Source organism: Corvus cornix, chromosome 2 (assembly GCF_000738735.6).
Source record: "Corvus cornix cornix isolate S_Up_H32 chromosome 2, ASM73873v5, whole genome shotgun sequence".
NCBI classification, from domain to species: domain Eukaryota; kingdom Metazoa; phylum Chordata; class Aves; order Passeriformes; family Corvidae; genus Corvus; species Corvus cornix.
Genome location: NC_046333.1, coordinates 121597799 through 121624856, shown reverse-complemented (window position 1 = coordinate 121624856; position 27058 = coordinate 121597799). Strand labels below are relative to the sequence as shown.

The 27058-nt window shown below is 41.0% G+C and overlaps 1 protein-coding gene across 1 annotated transcript in view; it reads right to left on the bottom strand.

Annotated features, from left to right (window-relative positions):
* KCNB2 (potassium voltage-gated channel subfamily B member 2) overlaps nt 1-26244 on the bottom strand; it is a 188983-nt gene extending 162739 nt beyond the window's left edge. The window contains exons 1-2 of the mRNA XM_039548738.1: nt 25843-26244; nt 9351-10035 (exon numbers count right to left, since the gene is read on the bottom strand). Coding sequence (XP_039404672.1) covers nt 9351-9929 — 579 coding nt within the window. The 5' untranslated portion in view covers nt 9930-10035; nt 25843-26244. The remainder of the gene's footprint in view (nt 1-9350; nt 10036-25842) is intronic.
* Between the last annotated feature and the right edge of the window lie 814 nt (nt 26245-27058).

Sequence of the window (27058 nt, the reverse complement as noted above, 5' to 3'; positions counted from 1 at the left end):
GAATGTGAGTTTGTAAACAAAGCTTGATGTCATTTTTGTCTGTCACCAAAATCCAACTGATTGAAAGAGTACAAAAAATGGAACCATCTCAGGAGTTAGCCAAAAATACCATTCCTGAGATTACATGAAATCACAGCAAGCTTTACTGTCCCAAAGCATGTCAGCAGCAATCCCTTCCAAGGGGGCATTCTGCAAGTGGCCAGTGATACCTGAAACTGTCACTGCAACTTGGCTGTCCTTGGGATAGCTCTGGCCTGTGCCATACCTGAGCTATTTAAAGCAATGTCTAACCCCTGTGGTTGCATCAGGAGGGACCCAGTGAAAGATGACTGAAGATACCGAACCCTGGATAACAAATGTGCCCCAGTGTTCCACAACGAAACTGCTGCCTTGGAAAGGAAAACTCCCCCTTTAAGAGCTGTTTTGTGAAGAACTTTGCTCCTTTTGGACTTTCAATCACCTTACCTAGCCTCTGAAATAGAGACTAGGACTAGGACAGAATAGCTTAGAAAATCTTGGAAGGTTTTTTTATTAGTTTGGTGAAGCTCTAGTTTTTAGGCAGGAGCTTAGGGGAACACAACATCATTTCCCAAAAGCAGCAGGCATAAAAGATTTTCAGTGAGGAATGAACTTGAGCCTCAGAGATCAGTTAACACCAAACTCAGGAGTTCACCCTGCCATTCAGATAAAAATTTCCTCAGACTTCAGGTTTGCATCCCATGGCTCCTGTCTTCCCCTGCATTTTAGAAGAAATCCTGTATGAATATTTATTACAAGTAGCTACACAATGATTTGAAAATTCAGTGAATATAATTCAGGCAGTTTGTAGGCACTTACATACTGAAAGAAAACCACTGCTCTGATTGCTTCAGCCATCTCACACATCTTCTGAATGTGCAATACTGTGAGCATGTATTTTTTTTTTTAAAGGCTCAGCTGTCAATATTGTATATACTTACACATAGTATATGCATAGGATAAGATCCCACAAACCCAAACACTCATTTTGGAAATAAAGGCTAGTTGGTAATATTCAGACTTAAGGGTTACAGTGCCAAAGTAAGCATGCTTTTCAAAGACAACTTGCCTCCTCCCACTGCTGCTCCAAAACACTAGAAGAGCTGTCTCAGGTATGGTATGTGGAGTACAGGTATTGACTCACTCATAATGCCATAACACTCATGTGGAAAGGATACTGCATGCTTATAGATAACTTAAAATGTAGAACTGTTTTCTGAGTCCCACCCAGCGCAAATCTAATGCACTTATCCCACCTGAAACCCTGGCCCTATTGCATGCTTCCCCGAAAAGAGAACAACCAAGGCATGTTAAGGGCAGGCTGTGGCAGCTTCATATAAAGACTGTGCTGGGATACTGTTTGAATCTCAAAGTCACTTTGAAACAGCTGTGCCACTAGCTTGTTTTCGATATTTCCCCAAAGGACCTGGGGTTTAGTACTATGCGTCAAATATTCACATATCTTCATCAAATAGAAAACTCATGAGTCTGCCATATGTCATGATAAATACCATGTTTTTTTCCTGAAATACAACATGCAACAGTTTGTTTGGCTTCCCAGTCACTTGGGAGCAATTCTTTGTTCTTTTACATTGTGCAACAAAATCAGAGACCCAAACAAAGGCCAGTTTGCAGGGGAACATATAGATTTGTTTTGCCTCTCAGCTCTAAAAGCCAGACAGAGCCTGTTTATCCAGACAATAAGATGCAGCCCTTTGCATCCCATAGATTTGGTCTGCATAATGCTTCATCATTTAATTTACTAGTGCATCTCTCTGACATCTGATTCCTTCCAAATATCTTACATGAGAGAAAACAATACACTGGCAGCTGCTTATAAAAACATGGAACGGAAATGCAACATTTTTAGGACATATGATCTGCCTCTGGGTGAAGGGAAGGGCACAACAGCCTGGTCTGTCCACTCAAGCATTACACAGCTTAAGTGACATGTCACAGCTGAAAATCCAGCTCGTGAGATGCCTCTGATTTTGCAGGGGGCATGCTGTAATGCCCAAAACATCACCCTCCTAACCAGAAATACTGCAGTACATATTTTAAAAGATATATGCCAGTGATGCTACTCTATACTCAATAGATGGCAACAGCATAAAAAAAGGATATGATCAGTGGTAAAAGAAGCTGTTGTTGAAGAGTAAAATTGCTCTCCTGAATTAAGGACACAAAGTGCTGGGCAAAATTGGAATAATGCTTTCTATTCATTATGGCAAAGGATAGCTGTTCTCATGCAGATTGTACCTGCTGGTAAATCACTGTAATATCATATATTCAAAATCCTAGTAGGTTTCTCTGTGCAAGAGTGAGGAGGGAGGAGACTCCAACACAAGAGCTACTGTGTGATTCTGTGAATGGTGTCACAAGCGCAGGCACATTCTATTCATTACTTTAAAACTTTGTTTTGCAAAACGTTACCAATTAGATCTTGTTACCAAATATGAAACATGGATTTCTCCAATTTTTAAAATGATTATTATTGCCTTTTCCCCCCTTTAACCAGACTCATCACGAATCCCCTTTGATTTTCCTTAATGTAACCATAAAACCAGAGTCAGTGAAGCCCCTTATCACAGCTACAGAAGTAAAGTTCTCGCCCCTCAGTTCATACATGGAATAGGGATATTCCCTAGTGCCAGTGCTTGATGCCAGTGATGGACTGCCTGAATATGAGTCACTGCAGCTTTGCCCTTGGCACTGCTTTCACAACTTCTGCATCTGTTTTACTGAGAATTAAGTGCCAATAATAAGCAGATCGGTTCAAAGGACATTCTACTGATTCCGACAGTAGTTTTTAGTAAGGTTTTTTAATAAGTTTGCACACCACTGATAAAATCTCAGGGCTGGAGGGAACCCGTATGTAACTGAGGTCCTAAACACCTCCAGAGAAGACAGATCAGATGGTAGCTGTATTTCCATGACACTTAAACTGACCAAAATTGCTGAATCATGGGTTACATGATACTTCATATAAGAAGTATAAAGAAGGTAAATAATCTTTTAATGACCAGCTCAGCAGTGAGCATACATAAGTTCTTCAAACAAAATCAATTAACTACTGCCAGTCTTCTTTGTTCCTTGATATAATAGCTATTGAAAAAGCAATAAATTCACTTATCTTTCAAGACATTAGAACACTTGAGTTATTAAATATGAATGACTAGGATCCAATATAATCTCCTTCTCTTACAGTCACATTGACTGACTTTATCATTTGGCACAAGAAATAACTTCACCTTAAAAGCACAGAATGGTAATGAGTGTCCTCAGCAGAAACAATTGTGAGATGAAGATACTTATTTATTACCAGTGACCATTCTCTGTGCTTTACCATAACTTATTTTCAGCAGACAAATTTCTATAATGTATTGGGAGTGACAATGTAAATGATATTATTCCTGGTAATCCATTTGGAAAAAGCTTTGTGACAAGATCACCCCCAAAAATAAATTGAAACCAGAGGTCAAACGGAAGCTCAAGCCACATATCAGCTAGAAAAGAACACTTATCTCCAATGAATATCATGCCCTGATGTATAGGATATATAATACAAAAACTTGTGGGAATTAAACTAACACAAAAGCTGTTCCTCACACTTTAAAAAAGATACAGTGTTAATTCTGTATCATCTTCATCCTTGGTCTACAATTAGATGGCAAAGCACATGAGGTATAAGCTTTGTGTGGAGAAATAGTCACAAAATCTGGATGACACAGAACGTGTAATCCTAAACTAAGAAGAGGACATTGGCAAGAAAAGCATTTTGTTCGTATAACATGAAGGATGTGAACATAACCAAATGTATTTCTTTCACATGAACACTTTAAGATCTTCATGCAAACATTCAGCTGCTGACAGACAGTTTGCTGATGTGTGATAGCTCTTCTTCACAACATGCCAATCAGCTAAGTTTTGCTAAAGTCCTTTGAGCGTATACGGTTACCTTCAACCCAAAAGGAACAAGTAGCATACCATTAATTAGGGTTCACCAATGAATGAGCAGTGACAGGCCAGGAGATAATTTATAAGGACTTGCAAAGGAATAATGAAATGTCCTATATGGTACTCTGTTCTGTTCTGGTCATGTGTAATGACTCTGCTTACTTCCACACACCCTAAGACCACTCTTAAACTGCTCTACACAGTTTAAGGCATGAGAGTCAGCGTTAATTATACGTAAGACAGACTTGTGGAAAATAAGAATCAGATCCTTCATGTAAAATAGGTGTACCCTCTCTTGGCAAGTCATTGTGGCAAGCCTAGCCATAATACACTTGTAGCTAAATAAATACCAGTGGTCTAAAGCTCCTCTTTTGTGCTCCTGCTTTTTTTTCCCCCCAAAGGAGTTTTTTCACATAAGAGATTAGTTACTCAATACAGCACACAAAGTCCTCACAATTTCCAGTTAGGCTTGGGATAATTATACCTTCTATAATCCACAATCCACTAGTTAGCTGATAAATTAGTGTGCTTTTTACAAAGAAGTAATAGTCATGTTACAGTTTGTAATGCAAACCAAAAAAAAAGCCCGAAAACCAACCCCAAGAAAAACAGAAATCACCAAAATAAAATAAGGACAAATCAGCCATGCATTGAAACAAACAGAATTAACAAAGAACACTTTCAACCCTATCAGGTTTCACTTTAAATAAAGCAAACCCCATACTGCAGAAACACAAAGGCCAATATTTTACCCTTCTGTGTATGAACATCAACAGGGGTTATGAAAAAATTTAAGGACAGAATGTGACTGACTAGTAATTTTTTATATTACTTTGTACTACCTTTTATACTTGATCAGTTAGTAGTCACACTGAGCTTGAAGCAAATATTCATGTGAGAAAGAATGACTTGCACAATAAAGAACTGTAGAATCAATCACAATCAATTACATTCTAGTTGTATTCAAAGGGACAACATGGAATATGAAATACCAATTGGAAAATCTGAGTGTCATTTGTTGATAATGTTACTGTAAAGTAATTAAAATACTCTTGTAGATGAAAGGTCATTAAATCACTATCAGATATCTTTAAGATCTTTGTTACTCCTGGATATTCCACTTATTTCTTATTTCAGTCACTCTATATTTATAGTAAAACATCGTCACTAGAAACATTCCATATTTATTTAGGATTTAGCCCAAATGAGTTCCACCAGGATTAAAAAACTGGGAGAAAAGGATCAGGTTTTTGGACCCAATAAACAAGAGTGAAAGGAAGAGCTCGTGCATTAACATTACATGTATGGGTTCATTTGATTCATGGTCATTCCAAAGTAAGGCTCCTTTGATTCTGAGTGCAGTGCATAGAACAATATAACTTCGACATAGTTAATAGGTGTCAGCTCAGCTAGGTGCTCTCTTCACATGCCAGTTCAACAGGGTGCTGAACCATAAACACGTAATCCAGCTGCACAAAGTTCACATCTGCTGAAGTCAATGCTCATTCTGGTATCTGCTGAGGACTTTTATACTACTGACAGGTTGGTCCGAGCTGCTGCTACACTAAGGAGGCTGTTATAGGTCCAGCAACTGCACATAAAAGACTAAATGAAGGCTGGCAGTATAAGTAAAATAACTTCTTTTTTTAAAGACAGTTTTCACAAACTACTGGTTACCCAGTAAGTATAAATGAATACCTGGTCTAAAAACTCAGATGTTACTCTGGACCAGAGAATACCAGACTCATGCAAAACTCTGTGGTTTGGGGACCAGGCTTTAGGACTTCTCTGGGATGTAGAATATGCAAAATTCTTGTCCTTCATAAATCCCAGCACATTCTTCTCATTCATAGCACTGTACATGTCTGAAATGGCTGGACTTCTGGACGTATTTATCGTAATCCCACTTAAAAAGCTTATGAATGAGAACACTGGAAAATGAAGGTAAATCCTGTTTTCCTCAGCTGAAACGTCTACTGAATTCACAAAGATCTTTCCTGGGGTGAGGACTAAGCAAGAACTGCTGTGCCTCTAATATGGTAATTGGTGACTGAGGTGCACATCTGTATTTACTGAAATTTAAAAAACTCACATAGTAAAGTGTGCCTGTACTGTGCAACAGTACTTGACCTATAATATTCCTTTTTTTACTAGCTAAACAAAATCTCTTGCCACACATTCTTCTTGCTTTCTCCTATCTACTGTTACAGATCCTGTAAAATACCTGCTGCTCATTCACTGTCACCTTGCTCTGTTTCACCTTGCTCTGTTTCACCTTGCTGTAAGTGAAGTCAATAGCAAAACTTTACTGACCTCAAAAGGTGCAGGATTTGTCCTGAGATGCCTAATCCAAAGCAGGACTCCCTCTTAATTCAGTAAGCTTTGGATCAGACCTAGAAGGGATCTTAGCAGAATCAAGAAGTGGCAAGACACAGTCACATATCAAATCACATCTGAGTGTTTATCTCACATTTCTAATCTTTGATGTGAGAGGGATTAAAAAGCAAGCTGCTCCTGTCAGTTGCTTGGATGCTACACAGGATCTGAATGACTGAACAAGCATTTGGAGGATAGCTTTGCACATTCATAGGGTTTCATTTCTTCAAAAGGGAGCTAATATTTGAATTAGAGGCTTATGGTAGTATTTCCTCACTTGGCTCCCAACTGGCCACTGTCAAAATCCCACCATCCTTTCTACTCCTACAGAGGAAAGAAGATGGTTGTGTCTCTTGTGTCAGGACAAGCTAACAACTTATTTGACCAAACACAAAATAAAAAATCTAAAAGAGGTGTTATCTAAACGCTTCCGATAAAACCTTGCCACAGATCTTAATGCAGTCTGTTTCAAAGTGCATCCAACTGATACCACCATGTCTTTTTTTATGTTACCCAAGTTCAAATGTGTTTTTTCTCTCCTTCATGTCATTCAGCCAACTTTCTGTAGCTGTCTGAGTTGCCATGGGCATATCTGACTATAATTTGGCTCATATATGTATTTACAGACTGAAGGTGACAAGAAAGAGAAACTGAGTGCATGTATTATGGTGACTTCTAGCTACCAGAACCACAGAAACCACATCAAATGGCACTAACTTAGACAAAAGGCAATTGAAATAATGAAAACCATTACAACATGTATACAAGTGCAATGTGAAACTCCCTGTAGCAAGAAGGAATAGATCTGTAACATTGAATCAAATTAGGGGATGAGGGAAAAAGGAAATAAAAAGGTAAAAAGTAATTATTTAGTCATCTTGGGAAATTAAAGAAACAACCACTTTCATCTGCAAAACCTGAGGAGAAATCTGCTTGGAGTGGCCAAAGGGGTATTTTCTTAAAAGCTCAGAGTCAGCCTAACTCCTTTTAAGCAAATTCATGATGGGGCACTGTTAAGTCATAAGAACAGTTTGGTGAATGGCAAGCACTCATACAAGTTTAACTATCCTATATTTCTGCATTTATTCAGCATGCAAATGAATGAAAGCAAGTCACAGGCAAAGAATCTAAAAATCAGTACATTGCTTTTGTTTTATTCATCTGCTTCATCTTACTGTGTTGACTCCTACCTAGTCTTAGGAAAACACTCATTAAGCATATGTCTCAAGCCCTAGAGAGGCAACTGCCTTCGTTTCTGTACATATATATATATATATATATACATAAAGGAGAAAATATTTCACAAACAAATCTGCCCGCTGGATGTTTCTGAGGCAGTGTCCGCAACCAGGTGATCTCCCAGGTCACGTGAAGTGTGTTTCAGCTCTGTGGCTCACATAGGAGATCCTCCTCCCCATATCCCTCACGAGAGGTCTGTTATGGAACACAGGAACACACTGGTGATGTTTCAAGGCATGCAGGACTGAGAAGCTGATCCCTGAGTCCTGCAGCCAGTGCAGCAGCTGTGTCACAGAAGGGCTGGCGAGGGCTGATGGATGTTAGCTTGCACCAGGGGATCACGGTGTGTAACACGGCCTCCCTGAACCCGTTTTGGCAAAACTTATGCCCATCTGCTTCCCCTCTGCTCTTTCTCCTGGAGAGGAACATATGGCCCAGAATACGTATCTTGGAAGCAGAAAATGTATTCATGCAGTTTTCTAAAATATTCTGAATACTTTCATTTTTCTCCTATAAGCTTTTATTCCAGTTGGAAACCTTAAAATCTGGCACTTTTTTTTTTTTTAAAGTAACATCCTTGCTTAAAAAGTTGGGTATCTCACAATGAAAAATTTAAAAAATTGTGTATTGTACCTCAATAGTAAGAGTTGCTATTGCAAGAAAAATCTTTGCTAGAATTCTCATTTTTTTGTCCATTGCACCATCATATCTTAATACTTACCTTAGTCCAAGAGCATTGCATCCAATAACAAACAGCAACAGAAGGAAATAAAGCCACAGTTAAGCTGAACATGAACACCTAAACATCAGACACTTTCATTTTCAGTCATTCAAACTGGAGGTGAGCTTCCAAAATTTACCTCACATTAATTAGTGCCTCACATCACAAACAGAACAACTAAGTTCCTCAAGATGCAAGAAAATCTTTATTTTAAATAGCAGTACCAACATCTGTGCATGCAGTCCCACTTCCACAACAAGGGTAAACTTTTCCATTGTATCAGTGAGACTTCAGCCAACTTGCCTGTTTGAAGACAGCAGAACTGGAACCAGGATTCATCTGAATTTGTTCTCATTTCTGACTGAATATATATAAACTTTACACATATATATTTGTGTGTGTGTGTGTCTATAAGTGCATAGAATATATACTTGTTTATATACATATACCTGTATACACATAAATATGCATACATATAAATATATACATGTATATATTTGCATTAATATTTAGTATTTTTATACAAAACACTCTAATCCTTGGTTGCAAAAATGTAGCATAAGAGAAAACATGCTATAGTAAAACCGTGCCAGACCAGCTGTTGACTCTGATAGCCTATCCAGCACAACCTACCAAACACTGACATACCACCTATGCAGTGCATGTAACAGGCCAAGCAATACTGAAGTGGGTGTTTCTCATAACCAGGTGCTTTCTAACAAACAAGTAGATCTGGCTGTATTTTCATTGAATTGTTTAATATGGAGTCCATTAAGAATTACACAGATGCTTCTGATCACATACAGCAAAAGCAAAGTACAACAGTTGCCTAAAAACGACTGAACTCAACAGGGTTCCTTCTGCTGATTTCAGTGGCATTTAGGACAGATTTGGGTGTTTTCACTTAATGATATGTAGGTTTTTAGATTCTTCTTTTCTCTAAATACTTTAGTGGAAGTTGTTGATTCCTGCAAGCCAGATGCATGGGTCATGAAACCATTTGCTACTGTCTTTGTATTAAGCCTATTGTTTATCCTACCTTTGCTGCAACAGATGAGTTGGGTTTCTCCAGCAAGTCCCAAAGCTTCTTCCTTTTCTCTGGGCAGCAGGTGTTATCAAACTCTTCCCCTTCTCTCTCTCGCATTGTCTCTGCCTCTCTCCTCAGTTCCTCATTCATTTGCTCTTTCTTTTGATGGTATCTTGCCTGGCAGCAAGATTCTAAATATATTTCATCAATCCCCCAGTAATCAAGCTCCTGGCCAAAAGAGAGAGCACACATTTCTTCCATCATATGTAGTTTCCCTGTCCTGTAGAAATTCAAAATGGAAGTAAAAGCCCCAGGGTGTCGATCAAAAAAATACTCATTTTCATTTAGATTATAGTCATCACATACTTCTAGCAGAGATTCATGGGTATTGCAGTCTCTGAGCTTTCCTAATCGTGTCCTTGGAAGTCTGTCCAAAGTCCTCCACAGCACTTCATGGTTGAGTCCACCAACATTTATTTTAACTCTCCGCGAGCAGGCTTTGCTCCTAATGATCTCCACTGGTTCCGGAGGGAGAGAAAGGGTGGACCTTGAAGACTTTTTGGTGATCCCTGGTGGAGCCTTCTCAGCCATTTTGAAAAAGATGAAGTTCTAACACCAGAGTCTGTACGAAAATGAGCTTGGAGACTATGAATATTTGGGCAGAGTCCTCTTCAGACAGAGAGCTCCATTCCTGAAGCTAAAAAAGAAAAAAAATTAGAATATTGCCATGTACAATGCATCCCCCAATCTCTCTCTCTCTCTCTCTCTCCCTCCCTCTCTCTCTCCATACTTTCATATGCAGATGAAAATTTAATTATTGCAATTTGCCCTCTTTATAGTGATACTCTTTGTGGTAATACCCAGAACCACTGGAACAACTGGAACAGCTAAGAGCACTATGTTTAAGCAGAGGAAAAACTCACTGGAATTTCTGTATTTGTGAAAGTCAGTTGTGACAATCTGTACAATGGACTTGGGTTTGTTTTTCTTTTTTTAAGAATCGGTTTCTGATGCAACTCTGTTAGCTTAATCTGATTACTTACCATTTAATGTGTGAGGTGTGCAAATGAAAAGGTTGTAGGGATATCTATAAGTAAAGATAGAGGCTAGTCTCTCTTTTATTGAAAAATTCAAATTTGGGAGATACTGAAACAGAGTAAAACGATTACAGCATATCAAAATCTCCAAACCAAACTTCTTCCCTCTTTGTCCCAACTTAAGTCTTAGTTTGCTGTATTATTTCATGGATAAATGTTATTCAACAAACAATTCATCTACCATCCTGGGAAGCTGTATTTTTTTAGCACCAGACAGCATTTATTTCTTAACAAAGGAGTCAAAAGAATCCTAACTCTTTTGTGCCCAACTGAGCAGTACTACATGTTGTATAGGCAAGGGCTGTGCATACTGCTCTCTGGATCCTCTGAAAGGCTCTTCTCTGCCCCACTGTTCACCCATTAAATTGCTGCAGACATGACTGCATGACAGCAATCAGCAACCTCAGTTTCAATAATCCTCACTCACTGTGCCTAGTGCTTCAGTGAACTCTGAAGTGCAGCTGTTTGTCACCAAATTTGGAATACCGGAAGGAAACCCACCCACCAGCTCTACTGCTGTCAACTGTCAGACACAGCCTTACTTAAATATTAACCTAGCAATAGTATCGTGGCCCAAAGAATGCTTAGACAAGAATTGGAAAGTCCTCCTTAGTAATTTCCCAGACCTGACATTTCCTCCTCCTGTTCTCTGCAAATCAACAATGCAGCAATCTGGGGGGTTTTTGTTTGCTTGGTTTGTTTTGCTCGAAGTAAAATAAGTCCAGCATATAAAAGAATTTGATGTGTACAAGAATTTGATCCTCTTTCAAGAGTAAGCATGAAAGTTGTGCTGGGAGGGATTGTTACCTATAAATACATCAAGAGTGAATACCTGGGAGGGGTTTGAACTATTTGTACCAAAGTACCAGCTGGCACAAGAACAAATGGGTACAAACTCATCATGAGAAAAGGCAGAAATTTGAAAGAGAATTAGAAGGTCAGATAGACCAGATCCTCAGCAGAGCAGTGAGGATCTAGAATAACCCTTTACTAGAAGTATCAGGAAAAACAAAGAATTATTCCAGTGTGTCTTGTGACATGCCCATGGCAGTATTGACTATGTTGCTATTACAAAATCAAAATTGCTAGACTTCATTATATCTAAACTTTAAAAGTTTCTCCGCCAACAGATAAAACAAGACTCAGCCAATTACAATTCAGGTATAACAGACTATTATGTCCAAAGACATCAGAAAAGAGGAAAATTACTTATAAGAGTAATATTTATATCTAAAGATATTTGTTTGTTTGTTTGTTTTTTTGGGTTTTGTTTTGTGCATAAGCGAAATGATGGCAACAGCCCAGAACACTACCATTTTAGTTACCAATTTCACTGTCAAGCTGAACCTACTTCAAAATCACAAGGGCCAAAATATTGTGCATCTTCCCATCCTGCCTCCAGCACTTCATTGTGAAGATTCCTCCTTATTTCCCAGTGCAACCCAAAGCACTTCTGTGCCTAATTACATAAGTGTTTAAGACTGTAACATTTACCTTCATTCATGAAAAAGATAATCTGATAGCTTCACTTGCAAAGATAAATGACCTATCAAAATCAAAGCCCTGCCATCAGTAGGTTTACACAATAGATATCCCTTTCTTTCATGTTGTTTTGTGTTTTGCTTTTTTTCTCTTGGTCTTAGGCTAAATTTTTTATCTGGTTTTACCCTCCTCCTCATTGCCTTATATGAAAGGGGATGATGGTGAGACTTCTGAGAAACTTGGGACTCTAGTCTTTGCAAGATGTCCCTATTTTAGCATCTCCTAGAGATCTGTGATATATTTATCAGTCTTCTGACATACAGACAACTACACAAAGAGTAAACAGTTATGAGAGGATATTTCTCTACAGAGGAAATATTTGCAAATTTTATTTTTAAAAAAATTCTTTCAGACCTTAATGAACAAGTATGTTTCTCCTTTAAAGGTTGTCTTACATAAGAAAACACAAGAATTTAAGAAATTCATAAAGAGGTTCTGTCATCCTTCATGAAATCAGTCAAGTCTTCAGGCATTTTCTAGAGAAGTTCATTACTTTACTCACAATGGTATCTCAGAGATTCCTTTTTCTTTTTTTTAATGAAAATGTGTACCCTAATATTAGCAATATCAATTAAAACACAGTAGAAATTAAGCAGCTCATCTGATTAATATTAAATGAACCACATCCTTGTTTATTTTTTGGATTGCAGAAACTAAAGACATGCAAGACTACACATTGTTTTAGCTTTTCTGCAGTGTAGTTACCACACAAATTTGTTAAACAATGCAAAAATTCTAGTGTCACCATGACTGTTGTAAAGCTGATAAATCATTTTCTGGTTTATCAGTATAATTATTGGTTGCATCTTCCTACTTGAGGAAATGTGGCTTTTCTAAAAAGCTTAAAAAAATCCTGGTGGCCACACTGAAGTCACCAGTGAAACACTATTAAATTTGGTGTTGAGAACATGCTATGTATATATGTACGTATGTACCAAGGGGTGAACCACCATTTGCAACATGCAGCACTCTGAAAAGATCATATAAAAAGCATTTTCCCAAAGGAAGAATCTTGAACCATGAGGGTGATTTTTGCCTTTTTTTAGAGAGCTCTTCTCATTGAAATATACACAAGAAGGAGAATGTATAACTTAAAAAGAAATAAATTAATTCTTTTAGTTTGCTTCCTAAGTGCTTGTCTTCCCACCTTTTTTTCTTCTTCATTACCTTCTTTTGTTCCCTGATGATAATTTTTTGAAAAATTTGTTCCTGTGCAGGTTTTCCTCAAACCTTGGCTAAAACGCTTGGTTTTAACTGTGCCTTTAACAAAAACATAATCAATAGCCTCAGCTTTCAGAATCAGAGTCCCCTTACCATCTTCATAGTTCTCCTTTGGGCACTCTCCAATAGCTTCACATTATTATACTGTGGCACCGAAAGCTGCCCCCAGCACTTGAGGTGAGGCTGCCCCAGAGCAGAGCAGAGCAGGACAATCCCCTCCTTTGCCCGGCTGGTGATGCTGTGCCTGATGCCCCCCAGGACACACTTGGCCCTCCTGGCTGCCAGGGCACTGCTGACTCATACTCAGTTTGCCAACAACCAGGACCCCCAGGTCCCTTTTCGTGGCACTGCCTTCCAGCACCTCAGCCCTGGTCTGCACACCCAGCCAGAGTTGTCCCATTCCAGATGGAGAATCTGGGCACTGGTCCTTGTTACACTTCATATGGCTGCTGATTGCCCAAGCTCTCTGATTTGTCAAGGTCTTTCTGCCTGGCCTCCCTGCCCTCAAGGGAGTCAACAGCTCCTCCCAGTTTCATATCACCTGCCAACTTTCTTAGTATCCCTTCCAGTCCTGCACCCAATTAATTTATGAAGATGTTGAAGAGGACTGGGCCAAGGATGGAGCCCTGCAGAATCCCACAAGTGATAGGCCACCAGCCTGATGTCATTCACCGTAACCCTTTGTGCCTGACCCATGAGCCAGGCACTCACCCATCCCACGATGTGTTTATCCAGCTGTGGGCTGGACATTTTGTCCAGAAGGATTCTGTGAGAGACTGTACCAAAAGCCTTACTGAAATCTAAAAAGGTTACACGCACTGGCTTCCCCTGATCAACTAGGTGGGTTACCTTGTCACAAAAGGAAATCATCTGTATGTTAATATATAACATTTCTAACTGGAAAATCCACATTATCAATTTAATACAAAATCACCAGATCTTTCATTATAACAAAATGATACAATCGAGGTTACCTTTACAATTCATTAAGTTACCTTTCTGGATTTTAGCCACTGCAACTAACTCAGAAGATTTTTTTTCCTGAGAAGGCTTAAAATACTTTTCAGCTTAGCTTATTGCCTTAACCTTTAGGCTGTATGCAATGCCACCATGCACCTTGTCCACCACGGGCTAGTGAGAACTGTAACTACCCCTTGGGAGGTAGGCAAAGCCAGCCTGGTGCTCACCAGTACTCTTAGCAATTGGTAGAGAAAAACACAAGTTCTACCCCCATATATAAGAGCAAATCTAGATAAACCCTACATTCTTCCCGTGAAATAATAAAATTACTTTGTAGCAAAATACCTGTGGTATTACATAAAACTCTTCAATTCAAAGCCAATTCTTTGCATTAAATAAAAGTGAAAACTTCAAAGACTGCCACTCAAAAAGCTAGGGAAGGCCAGAAGGAAGCTTAAGTGCCCTCCCCCTCAACACAGGCATGCAGCTGTTAATGGTGTGATTCCCCCCTCAATCCCTTCTTCTTTACATGAACAGGCAATTATTTACCATGTCTTTTCATCTTTCTCATTCAGCATTTGGCCTCTGATGTTATTCAGCATTTTGTGCTGCAAGGCCTAAATTACACGCAAAGTGCTGGATTTCCCTCAGGGAGCTCTCCCTATCCTACCCAAGTGCTTCCAGGGTATCCCCTTCAGTAGGAGGCCATTATTACCACTGCTTTATAATGGAGAAATGAAGGTCGTAGATGCCTGAGGTATCCAACAATTTTGGCTGCTCAGATTGAGATATCTGCTTTTTACAGAGTCCTCAGCATTTTCAGCACTTTTAATGGGCATGCCTACGTGAGCAGATTAAACTCTCAGGCTGAGGAGCCCAGTTGTCTGTGCTGTCACGTTGCCGGAGCATCGCCTGCCACGGCACAGTTAGGACTCTCCCAAGTCGTTTGCAAGGATGGCTGGAGAGTCCACATGCTTCAAGGTCTGCCCCTAACAAGTGGTTTGTTTCCAGCCACCTGCTTTGGAGTCCAGGAGAGTGTAACTGCATACAGGGAGGTCGCCGTGCCAGCTGGCCTGAGCAACGCTAGTCCCTTCTATGTGCAAGACCTCTCTTCCAAAAGGATTCACATCCAAGCCACTCTTGCATGCCTTAGTCATAAACATCTCTCCCAATCTTTGCCATACAAATTTCACCAAAGAAGATGGGGAAGTTACAGTACATAAACACACTTTACTGCATTTAAAGCAGTGAAAAAAAAAGTACATGGTACCTAAGTAGAGGCTGTATCATAAGGACCCCAGGAAAAGGGAACAATTTTGCTTTCTTCTGACTTTTAATAGACAAACTTCAACTGTTTTTGTCAGAAGATATCTATTTGTCAAAATTTGTCAAGTTGTTTTCAAGAAAAATTTGTATTAATTAATTTCCTTGCTTTGAAAACAAATAGAGGAGTTTTTCACTGTTTACTGAAAGTGTCTTGAATGCTTTTAAAAAAAGTCTGGTTCTAAATGTACTGATGTTTAATTACTTTTTTAAAAGTTCGAGAAAGCTCTGGATTAAAAAAGGAGAGATTGTGAAATTATTAAACATTAAACAGATTATTAAATAGTGATCCCATTCAAAGTATTTTTCTTTTCAGGTCTGGAGAATCTAAGATCAATGTGCTGGTTTTCTTCACATGCAAAAATGCTCACTGAAATCAAGAAAAATCTGGGGAGACAATTGTTGCATTTACTAGTTTGGCTGTTAAAACTGACTTACCAGAGCGTCAGGCTGTATATAATGCAGATATGTAACACTTTATGGAAAAACTAGCTTTAGGTTTTGTAAGTGTAATGTCAGGGGAAATTCAGAACGAATATTAGGAAAACGTTATTCACCCAGAGGATGGTTGAGCACTGGAACAGACTCTCCAGGGAAGTGGTCATGACACCAAGCCTTTCAGAGGTCAAGGAGTGTCTGGTCAATGTTTTTAGTCATATGGTTTAGTTTTTAGTTTTAGGTAACCCTGCGAGGAGCATGGAGTTGAATTTGAAGATCCTTATTGTCCCTTCTGTCTGGAGAACTGGAGATACTCTGTGATTTTAAAGAGCCCTGGAAAGCCTGCGCCCACTTCAACATCTGACTCCTACAGCCTACCACCTGGGATCCAGCAAGTGAGCCAAGAAAAGATGAAGCAACTTAGTTGTGACAAACCAACACATTTTTACTCAGCACACAGATTTTTGCCAGCTTATTTGATTGTATGATTCTTTTCTTTCAGCATGTGCTTTGTTATAATCTCTCTGCTGCCGTAGAGAGCTCTCTGAGCATTAGCTCTCAAATGTCTCCTCTTTGTTTCAAAATATGAAAACCTGCAGTTTCTTAATGGTGTGCTGTGGGATCTTTTACTAGAAGTTTCCCTTAATTTCAGTTTTTAAAAAGATGGCTGAGGTGCTAGCTAAAACTCTGCATAAAAGCATCCCTCTCAAATGAGTTGTTCGTTATTTCCATTTCCCACCTTTACAGAAGTCACATCTCATATAGTTAAGGATTGGCAAGCTAAATTCGGGAGGTGTCAGGAAACATGTCAAAGTATTCCTGAGCATCCTTTGTATGTCTCAGATTCATATCTGAGAATACATTCATGCATGCACAGGAGAGAAGTAGCTGAGCTTTGATTATCCAAACTACTGATGCCAGCTCTCAGCTTGAGTCCTCAGAGGGTTCAGTGGGTGAAACCACTTGAAGCAACGTGGTCTGAGGGGGAAAAGATGGAGCCTTAGCCTGTCTTCCCTGTAACACAGCTTCTCTGTGAGCAATGGTTGGCTCTTGCCAGACTACAGCCGTGGTCAGAGCCATTACTGGAGAGCTGAGTCTTTCCATGAACTAATACCAAATCCCACCTGTTGCCTTGAGAGCTCTGCTAACAGCTAGAGATGAGTTGCTTTATGAGAAGTAAGATCTTCCAAATCTTTGAGAGCAAATCCTGCAAAATCAGCTCTTGGGGCTGTTGGCTAACTGGTCTGAAATGATGATTATTTCTATTTCATAAAAGACCTCACAGATTATTTATTTCTGGTATGTGAAAATTTAAAATTTGGCTACACAAAGTCTTGTGGATCTGCAGGAAACACTCAAAAAAGATGAGGCCTTTTATAGACGAACTTTTCAGATCAACTAAATCAGTCTGTCTGCTAACTCGCTGTTCTCACCATCTTGAGCACAGAAGTGTCTTTTAGATGGATGAGCTGAACTTCACTAAGGAGCAGCAGACTCTGAGACTCTATATATTTCCTAAGAGCCTTGGATAAGAAAACCCAGACAGAAATAGGTAAGGTGACAGAAGACAGAAAAAGAGGGAAAGTATAACTGATAAAACGTTTTTAAAGTCTTGCAGTCACACAAGCTTGGCAGTTTCGGCTTATCTGAGTTTTCTAACTACCCCAATAGCACTTGTAATCACTTACTGAAGCTCCTACACAAGGTAAAGCCACGTGGGTGGGCTCTAGACACACTACAGGTGACGCAGACTGCTTTACTAAAAGCTGAACGCTCTTGAGAGCATTCAGGGTAATTTTACTTCAAGACTCATGGAATTTAGGACTCAAGTGGTCTTTTTGAGAAGTACCTCTTCACAAGTCTGGATCTGAGCACTGGGATTGTAGCACCCCCTCAGCCTGCACTGAGGTCTCAAGAGAGTACTGAACACGGCTTTGTAGCCCATCCAGTGCTGAACCAAGATCCCCACCAGACTTTATTCCAGCTCAGCTCCGGTTCTCTGTCTTTCCTTACTAGCAGCTCTGCTGTTGGTGCTTGTGACAAGTGTGGCTATATGATCCTTAAAAAAAATCCTGATGCGTTCCTGCTCAGTTTAAAAAAACCTTTCCATTTCCATTGCAGGTTGAAACATCTCTTGTTTAGGAAGTAATTGTTGATCATGTCTGCACTTTACTATTCATGTTTACAATTGGTTGCTAAGGGCTGTTATTGCTTTTGCCAAAGATATTGTCTTTCACTTCTTATTTAGCCTCCCCTGGAAACTTCTGAGGAGATGAGCTGTCATAGAGAAGTACAAGGCCGAATAGCAGATCATTTTCTTTAATGTCAAACAACGAGATATTACAGAAATGTGATTATGCAAGGTCCTCATGTCAGGTCTAAACCAGACTACATATTTATATCCCAGCTAGCACTCTGGATCCACAAGTTTGATTGGTGCTTCCAAGAATTCTCTGAGGGTCTACAGATGTTACGTATACATATACTAATAATAGTAAGTATATTAATATTAATAAATTAGAGCTTTGAATTGCAATTTATTTGTCCACTACTTCATAATCTCCTAATTGCATTGCAGTGCATTAAGATGATGGAGGAGATTATTAACACATCATTTTTTTCTATGAGGAGGCACTAGTGTAACCAGTTGTTCTAAAGCAATTAGTTTTAGGGTTATTTTAAATATGTTAGCTTCTCTAACCCTTCAATCTTCCACTGCTCCCTACCAATAACAGTGCTGCCAAGTATCTGAAAGCAGTGAAGAACTCCACAGATGTCTTTTTGTTCTCCTGAAGAAAAGCTTGCACAGTGTAGTACTGAATGATGATTCTAGGTTTCTAGGCAGGGAAATATTACTCAACATATAATATTATCCTATATACATAGAGAATGATGTCTGAAGCAATGAGGCAAATCTTACAAAAGAATCAGATTTTACCCCTGAAAAGAAAGTTTCTTTTTGAAATAAACTGCACCCAAAATTCTGGATATTGCATTTTGGCCAGAATCCTGGTATAATGTTGAGTTTTCTAACAAAGAAAAACATGCAATGCCACCATCCCAAATCTACAATTAAGGAAAGAACAGTTGTATTCTTAGGTGACTTCTTTGGAAATGAAAACATTTCTGTTCAATTGCTGCTTCTGTCAAAAATTTCATTTTCAACCATTTATAATTGGTCTGTTCCCTAATTCAACCAAGGTAAATGGTAGGCCTAGACCTATCTGGACAACAGGCAGGAATAGACATGGCCAAAGAATACAGTTTGAAAGGGGGAAATTTACTCAAGAGATATTTGTCTCAATCCATTAGGATCCTAGCTCAGATTCCTTTTGCTGGTGCTTTACAGAAGCCCCGAAGGAATGAAGGAATGAATCAAGGCCTTGGTTTTTGGGTGGCTCAATTTTTGGCAAGTGCCTTTGTACATAGCTGGAAATGTCCCTGAGGTCACAGCATCAGCAAGTCCTTACAAAAAGCTTTTATCATTAAAAATTAAGACAAATTTCTGTCTAATCTTGTTTCTGAAGAATCTAACCCTTCAACATTTTGATGTCTTCAACTATGGAATGCCTTTGAAAAACATCCTGAATGACCACTACAAACTGCTGTGCAGGGCCTAGGACAATCCAATGTCTAATTTTGCCAATCTGAGAAAAGCAGTCACCCAGAAAGCAGAAAACTTTGCTTCCTGACCTTATCTGTTTTGGTTCCACATACTGCACAAAGACACTGTTGGTCTGGGGGTCAGTAAGGGAAAGCTGTTCTTAGGAACTCCAGTTTAACACTGTAGAGAAGAAGCTACGCTGCCTTTTAGTCCTACCTGATACCAGGAGTATTGATATTTTTTGACCCTCAAATTGACCTGACAATAAAAAAAAGTGAGGACTCACTATCATGCACAGCCCTATGCTACTGTTACTATAATTCTGAAATCAAGACAGGCTAAAAGGAACACTTTTATAAAACTGCCACTATAAATTAATTTATTTACTTCTATCAAGCCAAAATGTATTTTTAAAAGCCACAGCATCCTCTTAAAAAATGTGCTTCATCAGAGCCATTAGTTCAGGGTTTCTAATATTAAACACACAAGTCCCAAGTTCAAAGAAGGGTGTGGGAACCTCTAAGGAAGGATCAACACCATACTTCACAGTCAAGAAGATGCTCTTAACTCCCATCCAGGCCCAGGATCCTGTAAGCAGGATCAAAAGGGACACAACCCACCCACACGATATTCTAAGCCTGGAAACCTCCTCTTACAAGAGGTACATAAAATAGTCCTTCAAAAGAACTGAACAAGGCCTACTCTTTTCAAATACACCTTGAGGTGGTGGCCTTGGTTCCACTTTGATGTCACTGCTTGGTCATTAAACATTCACTGAAGGATCACATTCATCCCTGGTGATTCAAACTTGTGGTTTATATCTTCCAGGCTCCTGCTGCTATCAGTAATCCCCAGGATGGCTGCAGTGATGGAGATCATCCTCATTCCTACTGAGCAAAAATGAGGCAGCCTATACTTGGAAGACAACAGACACAAATGAGTCTGTAACTGAGGGGTGTGACCAGTCCTTTGGCAGGTGGTAATTTTGGATCACAAGACGTGAAATATTTATTTGCATCATGTTAATCTACAAATCGCCTAAAAGCTCAATTTTTCTCCATCAGTACCCTAACCATAAGGTTACTGAGCAAAAGCAAGATATTTTTGCTTCTGCCTAGGTTATCTATAAACAATCTCATCCCTTCTTTAGTTCAGAAGTAGCAGAAGATACACAGCACTGCTAGTGCTACTTTAGTGACATGCCTAAATAGGGACTAAAGTGACTATCAGTAGCCAGGCTAGTCCTGAGAATAAATTCAAGTATAAAGCTTACCCATTTAAGAGGTTTGCTCTATGTCAACAATAATAAGAATGAAGAAAGCATGAGATGGAAATATTCCAGAAAGCAAGACCTTATAGATGGCACTCCTGTCAAGGTAGAGCAACTCTGTGTGCTATTAATCTCACCAACCACTGGAAAAGCACGTACAATACTGTCATTCATAGTTGTGTGATTTCAAGGCTAATTAAGCCTATTCACTGTTTTGAGTCTGCTTAAATACATTAGTGGGATTCTTCTAGCTTCTGCAGCTTGCCAGCACTTTCTGCTCAAAAATGTCTCTGGTATATGCAAATTTATACTGAATGTATAGCTATAAATTATAGCAGGATTATTCTGTCATCTGAGAGTACATCCATGTGAGATGAGGTCAACAACCTTGCAGGTAAACCAAATCCTCATACCTTAAGATGGCAAATGACACAATTGAAAATTTTGTAAAAAGAAGCATTATGGCTTCATTTTGAGTTCTCACATTTGACTAATTTTAATCTCTATATTGAAAATACAGCTAATTTTCTATAAGTTAACTATTGATGATGTACTCTGAAATATTATTTTATGAACTGCCTTATTAATGCTCTGAGGCAAATTTATTCTGTATTTGGACTGTACTGCCATAACTGATTTCTATTTCTTAACTTGTTAGGCAATCAGGGGGAGAAGCTCATCTCCAGTGTCATCAAAGAAGATTACGTTTGAGAGCTTTGTTCACTTAATTACCAGCACAGCTTTGCATTCATTTCCTTGTAACATGGTTTTACCTAAAGGGCTGACGCTTATTTCCTAACAAACTAGTACCTGAATATGATGGCAGCATGAAAAACACCCTGCAATAGCAAGTCTGATTTCCTAAGGAGAAGCACTGACAAACCTAGGGGCTTCTGCATCACGTGCTGGTGCTGTGGTAAGAGAGCTGTTCAGCCCCTCTGCCTTGGCTTGGACTGTAAATGCCCTCACACAATTTTACAGCGTCCTGTGCTTCCCTGGCATGGTACTATGAGAGGTAAATTGGTCAATTGCCACTGTTCCTTGTAAAGAGTTCAAGTGCTGTTTATCACAGCTTATTCCTAAATGCTCAGAGCTGCATTATACCAGCATTACATATATTATTTATTAGCTAATAGATTGTTGTTCTGACTCTCTTGCTGGTGCCAACAGTGATGCTACTGACTACTCTTTATAGTTATCCAGAGGAGGAATAGGGATGTATAGAAGCCAGACACCTAAGTCGCAGCTGATCTATCATTATGGCTAAATATAGATTTCCTGCATTAGAAACAAATAAATTAAAAACCCCACTGATTTTAGTGGCCTGAGACTTTTTTTTTTATTGTTTCCCTATTGTTCATACCATAGTCCACGAAGAAGTGTGTTCAAAATAACATTCTTTGTTTTCTGATTATGCAGTTAACATCATCATGTTCTCATGCTGGTGAACAAAAGTAGTTTAAGAAACACACCCTTTAAGAAACTCATCCTTTAAGAAACTCCAGCCCTCCAGTCTTGGAAGAAGGAATTTATTGCACAGCAAACAAGTGAAAACTCAGGAAGATGCCAATGTGTGACTTGCGCTGAAATTTCGGCATGTGCTGTAGCAAGCACTGGGGCGGACTAAAAGCAAAATAGCCTTTGCTGTCCTCCCAGGTTTTATGAAGAATACAGGCAGGTTTAAGCTTAATGTATTTTTAATATCTTGACTGATGCATACTCTCTCTAAGGCTTTTATGGTATTTAGTGGTATGGGAAGCTATACTGGGACTGACATCGTACAGTAACCAAGATAAGAAACCTCCGAGTCCTGTTCAATAAACACTTGAGTTGTTGAGCTTCTCCATTCAATTTCTTTCTTTAGTCATATATATGCATTTTACTTAGATTTAATTTGAGCATGACTGAGCAATGTATCTATTATAGCATGCAATATGATGCCTCTAATTGCATAATAGTGAAGAAAAAATTCAAAATAATGAAATTCCTTCCATATCTTTTCCATATAGCCAGAAAATTATAGATTAAAAAAACATAGGAAGCTATGGGATTGCACAAAAATCTACAATTACAATAGGATTAAATCTACTCTGAAATGCCCTAAGCAATTTATTTTCACATTATCCCACAGAGCACTGTTGCACATCTTAAATTATCTCCACAATTTAATATTGGAAAGTTTATTTTGGTTTGAAGTTAATATTCTTGTTACAAAGTAAACACACATTTCTCCCTACTAAAATGTGAGTTAAAACAACATGTTCCAAAGATTTATTATAAAATCCAAGAAATCAAATACCCAGTGCTACTACTCCAGCAATAACCACGAGAAGAAGATGCCCACTACAGATAGGAAATCAAAAATATTTTCTCTTAAGGTGCTCATATCCTGGTAAGTCCTGGTAAGACTAAAAGCAGCAAAACTCAACAAAGTAAACTACAGCCTGTTTTTTATCATGCATACATGTTTATAATATTCAGACACCAATTAGGTAAAAAAAATCTTATTCCTAAAAATGATAAAACTTACTATAGCAATAACAGACAAACACGTAAAGTCCTTTCAGAGGCAATCATTGCTTAGTTCCAAGAGCTGTGAGCATTGCTGGGTCAGAAGACATTATGCAATAACATGACGAATTAATAGAAGTGAACCCTGAAAACATCCAAAAATTCATTTTTAGACTGCATGTATGTCTACTCTGATGAAGCTGAAGTGGCTTACAACTTTAAGTGCTTCCCTTTCTGGCTCCCAGCTCTGCCTGTGGGGAGCAGCAGGTCTGTATTCAGGTAGAGCAGACACCATCAGGGTGGTCTGCAGTGGAATCCCACTGCACTGACATACTTCCAGTCACTGCTCCCTTCACCAGATATCTCAGCTTGCATTCCTCCTCTGAGCTGAGACCAGACAGACCCTGCCCAACGTGCTGTTTATATAACAACAACAGACGGAGTAAAACACTGGCTGAAATATCCTTCAGCAGGTAGCTTTAAATACAGTAGCATCGTGGAATACATTTTACTTGCACATGTAGTTATGTGAAGCTCAAGGAAGTCACATAAGATCAAGATTCTTTTCTAAAAGTGACAGTAGCAAACCATCTGGCAAAATCCCAAATGTTGGCAAGAAAGCTATTGCACACCTTGACCTCTCGCCTTGCTTCGAATGGCAAGCCAGAATTTGCCAATTAACTTTCACTTAGAAAGAAAAAAGGCTGAGTATTAATAAATATATGCGATATGGCAACGTTGAGGCAATGGGACATCTCAAAATGCTGAAGCGAATGGAAATGTTCAGGCTGAAGCATGCTGCTCCAAACAGCACCTCTCCCTCATCTCGAGCTGAAGATGTTTTACTGTCTGCATATGTCTGAGTGAGGGCAACCTGCTGAGCTCCAGAGACAGCGTCCAGCTGAGAAAGGAGGCAAGAGCAATTCGGATGCTGTGGTGAGAGCTGCCTGCAGAAGCATTCTTTGGGGAAAAAAAATTATAACAAGCCAGCTGTAAGTTCCACTAAGCCTGAACGAAGAGAGAGTTTATCAGTTGTATCAGATTTATCAGTTGTTTGAACAGAATAGACAGAGCTTTTAAGAACCAGAAACAAACTATTTTTTCTGTATTGCACCTCATCTCTCTGGGAAAGACTTCCAGAGTTTTGCTAGCACATCTCAGTGATCAGAGAACAAACAAATCTCACAAGTGGCATGTACTCACTGACCCTGCTCCCCTGAAAGTTTCTACTAAAACTCCCTGGAAGATCGCGCGCCAGGCTTGGTGGCATGTTCAGTTTTGCAGACCTTGCCCAGCCTCTAAGGCTTGGTGCTAGCTCTGCTCTAACTTGGACAGACTCGCCAGCTGAGCAAACTCGAACTCTAGGTGTTTTTAATGCAAAACATCACCAGACAGGATTTCCCCCCCCCAAGCCTGCCCAGTCTTGCTGCTATTCTTCCTCTTCTAAACCAATCCTGGCACCTCCTCAGAGCTACAGGATGGGGTCACTGAAATCCTTCACTTAGGTGTCCTTTTAATAGCAAGGTCTTGATGACTATGTATTTGCTGAGGAGTGTTGTCTCCACCTGATGCTATGGACACTTCCTTTCTTACACAAAGATGGAAAAAGTGACAATTTTGGCAGTATTGCTAGAGTCAGTCTTACCTGCAGTGAACTAAAATGTCAAAGAAAATGTATATATACTGCCTATTGTATCTTAATCATTATGTAACTTAAATTGAATGAAGTCCAAACCCTACTATAAATATGGACAGTACATACATAGGGTATAAACAAAGGTCTACCTTCACCCAGGCAGTGAAATTCTGATAGAAGAAACACACTGAATGGTTTGTAGAAACCATGTAGCCAATGAACATGCCTATTCATAAAAACATTTATGTTTTTTAATCCAGGGACCAGCATGCTACCTACCTACAGAAAGCCTATATGGCAGTATATTTTAGACTACCACAATGCTACATTTTCTTCTGTAGAGGGGATTTTTCAGTCCCCGGGTAGATGGGGTAATTCCAACGACAGCTACCGAGAAGGCTGAGATTTTGTATCATCAGGTTTCCACAAGCGCTGTTAGAGCATCGGAAACAAATGACGAGCCTTTATCGGTAGAGCTCACCCACGGCAGGAGGTAGAATACTACGAAATGTCATTCCCTCCCTCCCTTTAGCAGCTCTGAAGGAACAAAAATACAACGGTTTCCAAAGCGCTCCAGGGTGAGGGTTGTATTATCCTCCCTCAGACCGATCCAGGCAGCCGCGGAGGACACCCCGTGTCCGTCCCGCCCCGCCGATCATGCCCCCTCCCCAGGGGCGCTCCCCGCGCCGGGGCCGCCGCTGCGCAGCGCCCGGGGCACCCCGGGGCTCCCCGCGGGAGCGCCGCGCTCCCGGCCGGCCCGGGCGCTCCGCGGCCAGCAGGCAGTTCTCGCCTTCCTTGACAGTCCCATCAGGGCGGGAGCTGGGGATGACCTGGGCTCTCAAATAAACACAAATAAAAGCAAAAGGCAGCCCTCGGCGGAAGAGGGATGCCCTCCCGCTTACCTTGCTCCGCGGGCGCCCGGGGCGCCGCCGGGGGCTGCAGGAGGGATTCCCCGGCGCTGGCAAGGGCTGCTCGGGCTTCCCCGGGCACTGCGCGGCCGCCAAAGCCACGGCGAGAGATTTGTTTTGGTCGCTCCTTCCCGGGGAGGGTTTTCCTCTACATTCCCGGTTCCACATCACCGCCCCCCCCGGCACGGAGAGGGCTGGGGGTGGAAAAACCAAGGCAAAGGCATCTCCCTCCTACCCCGGAGATGAAAAGCCGCCGGAGCAGCCGCGCGGCGAGCGGCTGGGGTGTCGGGCGGAGGGGGGGGGGGGCGAGTGGGGGATAAGAGTCGAGCTCTCGCTGCCCTCGCCCCGCTGTAATCCCCGGCTGCATGCGAGCCGCCGGCTGCCGGCGCGGCCGCCCGTGTCTGCGGCTGTGCGCGGCGGCGGCGGCGGCGGCGGCGGGGCGGGGGGGGCACGGCCGCTCCCGGCCGGGGCACGCGGGGCGCCCCCCGCCCCCCGCCCCGCCGCGCGCGCCCGAGCGCCGCGCCCGCCCCCGCGCACGCTCCGCGCTCCCCCGCCCGCGCTGGGGCTGCGCGCGCCCGCGCGCACCCGGCACCGCACCGCGCCGCGCCGGGGTGCGCAGGCCCCCTCCCCGCGCTGCCCCCAGACAAAGGGTGCACCTTCCCCCGCACCCTGCCCGGGCAGGGGATGCGCGCTCCCCCGCGGAGACACGCAGCCACGCACGGACACCGTGCCAGTGCCACAGGCAGGGCACGCACACACACACACACACACACACACACACTCGTGCACATGCATGTACACACACAACCCACACTGAGCCCCCCGCAGGGGATGCACACACACACGCACACACACACACAACCCACACTAAGGGCATCCTCTAGACAGGGGATTCCCCTCTCACACAAGCGTGAATCCACATTAACATTTCTCTCTGTGGGATGCACACACCTCTCAGACCTCCCCACACACGGTCCTCCCAGATAGGGAATGTGCAGGCATGCACACAAACACGCCACACACACACACACACACACACACACACACACTTCCATGTACTGTCCCCTCCCATACAGACACACACCACTTTCTCCTGATCCACAGCATGCTTTCAGAGTTTTCCTTTCCTATTCCCAGCCCGGGCAGGGCACAGGCACACAACACACAAAACAGGACTGTACCTGGCCATCCCAGCCTCGCTATTGACATG